Raw genomic sequence first — 3907 nt, 5'->3', positions numbered from 1 at the left:
ATGATCGACGATTCCTCGCTGATCCACTTTTTTTTTTTTTTTTTACATCTCGTGTATCATTGCACGATATTCTATTCCTTTCCACGAGTGTTCAAAGGAAGACACTTTGACACTCCGCCAATCCAACTTTTTTTTTTACTTTGGGGGGGAATATTAATGCGAATTTTCGAAGCATGAATCTGATGATCTTTGATGAGGAGAAAACTGCTTGAGTCCACGACGATTCGCGTTACCCAGAACTTTCCAATGCTGATATTGTCCTCTTTTCAATTGTATTAAAAAGGGGGAAGGGGGGGGGAAAATGGATACGATCGTCATTCTAAGAGAGACATTAACACGATGCAATTTCTGGATAACGCAGCACAGTCCTTGCAGGATATGAGGTGCGAGCCAAGTGCATCGACTATGAGATAGTTCACGACGTGTGAAATGAGAATATATCATGATTAATTAATTAATTAAATCGGAGCAAGCGAGGATGAAATTTGTCGAATGAGCGACAATATATATAGAGAAAGAGGTTTGATTGAAATCGTGAGGATTTTTTTTTTTTTTTTTTTTTTTTTGAAAGAAGATGACATCGTCGAATTTTATGGACGTTGATGAGGATACGAATAGTGAATCAAGAAAAGAATAAATTTCACCTCGCTGCTCAGGTTGTATCCCGATTTTTACAGGGATAAACGAAATTTAATGGCTCTCTAATTCGTTTGGTGCACGAGCAGGAATGATATCTGGTGCTTCACTTCGTGGATCATTTTCAGAATTTCATCTCGCCATCTTGACCGATTAATCTGTATCAACTTATCAATGAATATCATTAATTGAAATAAATACTTCTTAAAACACGAAGGGGAATTGTACGAGGCGTTGTACACTGATCTTATTATCGACTTTAAAATTCCTCTTTTTTTTTTCCATCTAATGCGTCGTAAGAAGCTTAAAAGAAAGAAAAAAAAAAAAAAGAAGAAACATACAGAGAAACGGTAAAGCACAACAATTATTTCCCTTCCAGGCAAAATTTAGAAATAGAGCCTTCTACGATCATTTTTTTGTCCCCAACTTCGTTAAGTATCCTTCACCCTTTACCCTTTTCTTTTTCTTTTTTTTTCTTTTCGTCCACGAAAACTCGAGTTCCACACGAGAAAATCAGTGCGTAACACCTCGGTCCCTTGGTTAAACCCCGCCATTGTCAACCACGCCTCGTAAACAACTCGCGTTTCCGTCCCTCGAAAACAAAGAGGGATAGGGGATTGTGTTGTGACTCGAGTTGTTGAAGCTAGATAGTAGGTTTCTTAATAAGCGAAATAAAAGTACGCGGTTGGCCACGTCGTGAAGCACCTCTTGAAAAAAACGAAAGGGCTGATGAACAGATCCTTTATATAAATACATATATATATATATATGTATACATATATATATATATAAATATATATACAAGAGAAGAAGGAGAATTTATTAACAAGAAAACATGGGATGAAGAGTCGAGGTGGGTATTCTTTTTTTTATGGGTTATGAATTCTGGAGAAAGATACATATATATATAAAGTAGAGAAAAAGACAGAATTACGAAGAAAGTCGTAGAAAGTCGTAGAAAGAGAAAGAAAGAGAGAGAAAGAGATATAAAATCGAGGGAGACGTGGTGATTAAAAAGAGACGGAGGGTGTGTGTCAGAGAGAAAAGAGAGAGAGAGAAAGAGATAGACACAAGGGGGAGAGGGTTGGGCGTAAAAATTTAATGGGAGATATAAAAGTACTGTCTGTCGTGGTCCATGAAGCGCTGAAGAGGGCCGGAGGTACTTACCCTGTGCATCATACTTACTGGAAAAGTTCCTCGTCGCCAACATCGTCGTCAGAATAGCGCCCTGCGGACAAAAAAAGGATACAGGCCACGGATTATTCTATGTTGCATCTTAATCGAGAGCGAAGGAAGCAAGAAATAACGACTCTGTTTAAACTTTCGGGGGGTTTAACTCAAGAAAACCCAGACCAGACATATTGGACGAAAAGTTAATCGCCCGAGAATGAACTTTGTTCTAAATTTGTTTCGAAATTTCATTGCTTCATTTATTAATAAATTCTAATCCCTTTCTTCTTTACTGTACTTTATTTATTATCGTGTACTTGGTTCTGAATAATAGATTTGGAATTAGAGATAATAATACAATATATATATCCTTCAATTTCGCGTTTTTCTTGAGAAGCTTTATTTCAAGATGATACGTTAAAACATGACCGAATCAGCGAAACACTTCTAAAATAACGCGCTGTGAGCATTTTCGATGCTTCAGAATTGAGAAACACGAGAGAACTTGAACGAACGAAATCCAAGTAGGAATACGCACAAGTACTCGTAACCCAATCCTTACCGCTTATCTCAGCTGATAATCGACGATAAATTTCACTTTTTTTAATTACGCAAATTTCCGAGAAAAACCAAGGAAGAAGAAATCATCAAATACCCCGACTATTAATTTCATTCTCGCGCAATAATTTATTATTACCAACTCCATCACGATCCAATCGTGTTATCACGAATTATATTTCGAACAATTGGAATAATTGAATTCTTAAGGAAGGCCAAAAATTTTAAATGCCTTCGTTTAATCACCATCATCTTTGATAGTACACGAAAAATAATAATTTTACCTATCACATCTTTACTTTTATAATTCAATACGATGAAAATGTTTTCAAATTTAAATAATACCTAACCAAGAATTTCAGAAGAGTATCTACCATTCAAATACCATTCGAGACATTTTCAGACACGCTACTTTGAATCGTAGATACTCATCCTCAGATTGAATTGAATTAAAATAACGAGCATTTCTATACTACGCGTGAAATTCGACTCGAAAATTTACTTACTTACGTAAGACTCTATATCACTAACCCTGTCTCTCGATTCGAATCGTCCAATATCAAAAGAGAAACTTCAAAGCTCGGCGTTGAAAGATTTTCGAATATTGCGAATCACGAGCGTTTCGTCAATTTCTCGAGCGATTCACACTCGGCCCACGTGTACACGCGCACACACACACACGAACGAAACTGAAGCCTCGTTCAGCTCAGCTTCTTTGTACGTGGCTGATGGCACTTCCGGTCGTCGGTATTGCGTCGTTATTACGTCGACCGAACTTTAGACTCTCTCGATCTGTCAGCGCGACGACAATTCCACCTTCTATTCTACAAAGATGAATATTCCAAAGGTGGATTAACAATTGACCGTTTATAATCCTCCCTCCCTCCAAGATTCGTCTTTTATCTATAAATTAAACGCCTCGTGTCGCGCGATATTGCATCGTGTCCTTCGTGGCATTAAAAGATAAAAGAGGCGGATAATACACGTATTTGTATTATATTATTCATTATTATTATTATTACTACGAGTTCCGCCAGATGGGCCTCTTTCATTATGCATTATGCTCTCCAACTCGATATATACCTCGATAATTTCAATTTATATACGGGAAAATTGAAGATATTGGTTTCTTTTCTTTTTCTTTTCTCTTCTTTTAATCGCTACTCGTGATTACTCGACGACTTGTGCGGATGTAGTAGAAAGGGGAAATCGATTAGAGATCCTTCCGATTTCTTATTTTTATTTATGAGCAAATGAGGTTGCTTATTTGTTCTCTCTTTGCGTATTGCGTATAAGAATTCGCGCTCAAGTCTTTTTTAAATCTACATTTCGTAATATCGTTCTTGTATCGCTTCGTTTAACGCAAATTTAAATTACTTGTAAAAAAAAAAAAATGTGTAAAATATATCTTTGCTTTGCGTTCGTTTGAATTTAGAATTTACTCTTTCAAAGAAGATCCTCAGGATATAATATAATAAAGATGAGATATAAAAAAAGATTCCTTCCATTCTGTGGAATGTACTTTTTTAACGATGAATATTTC

General features: G+C 36.3%; 1 protein-coding gene across 44 annotated transcripts in view; it reads right to left on the bottom strand.

The window, feature by feature from the left end:
• LOC102677929 (calcium/calmodulin-dependent protein kinase type II alpha chain) overlaps nt 1–3907 on the bottom strand; it is a 140815-nt gene that overhangs the window by 47720 nt on the left and 89188 nt on the right. For 29 of the 44 annotated variants that reach the window (XM_006615913.2, XM_031510611.1, XM_006615915.2 and 26 more), the window contains one exon: nt 1804–1864. In XM_006615913.2, the coding sequence (XP_006615976.1) occupies nt 1804–1864 (61 nt within the window). The remainder of the gene's footprint in view (nt 1–1803; nt 1865–3907) is intronic. The other 15 variants (XM_006615914.2, XM_006615920.2, XM_006615923.2 and 12 more) reach the window with 1 other exon arrangement.

The sequence above is a fragment of the Apis dorsata genome, unplaced genomic scaffold (assembly GCF_000469605.1).
Source record: "Apis dorsata unplaced genomic scaffold, Apis dorsata 1.3 scaffold_247, whole genome shotgun sequence".
NCBI lineage: Eukaryota > Metazoa > Arthropoda > Insecta > Hymenoptera > Apidae > Apis > Apis dorsata.
This window is presented reverse-complemented; position numbering and strand designations above follow the sequence as displayed.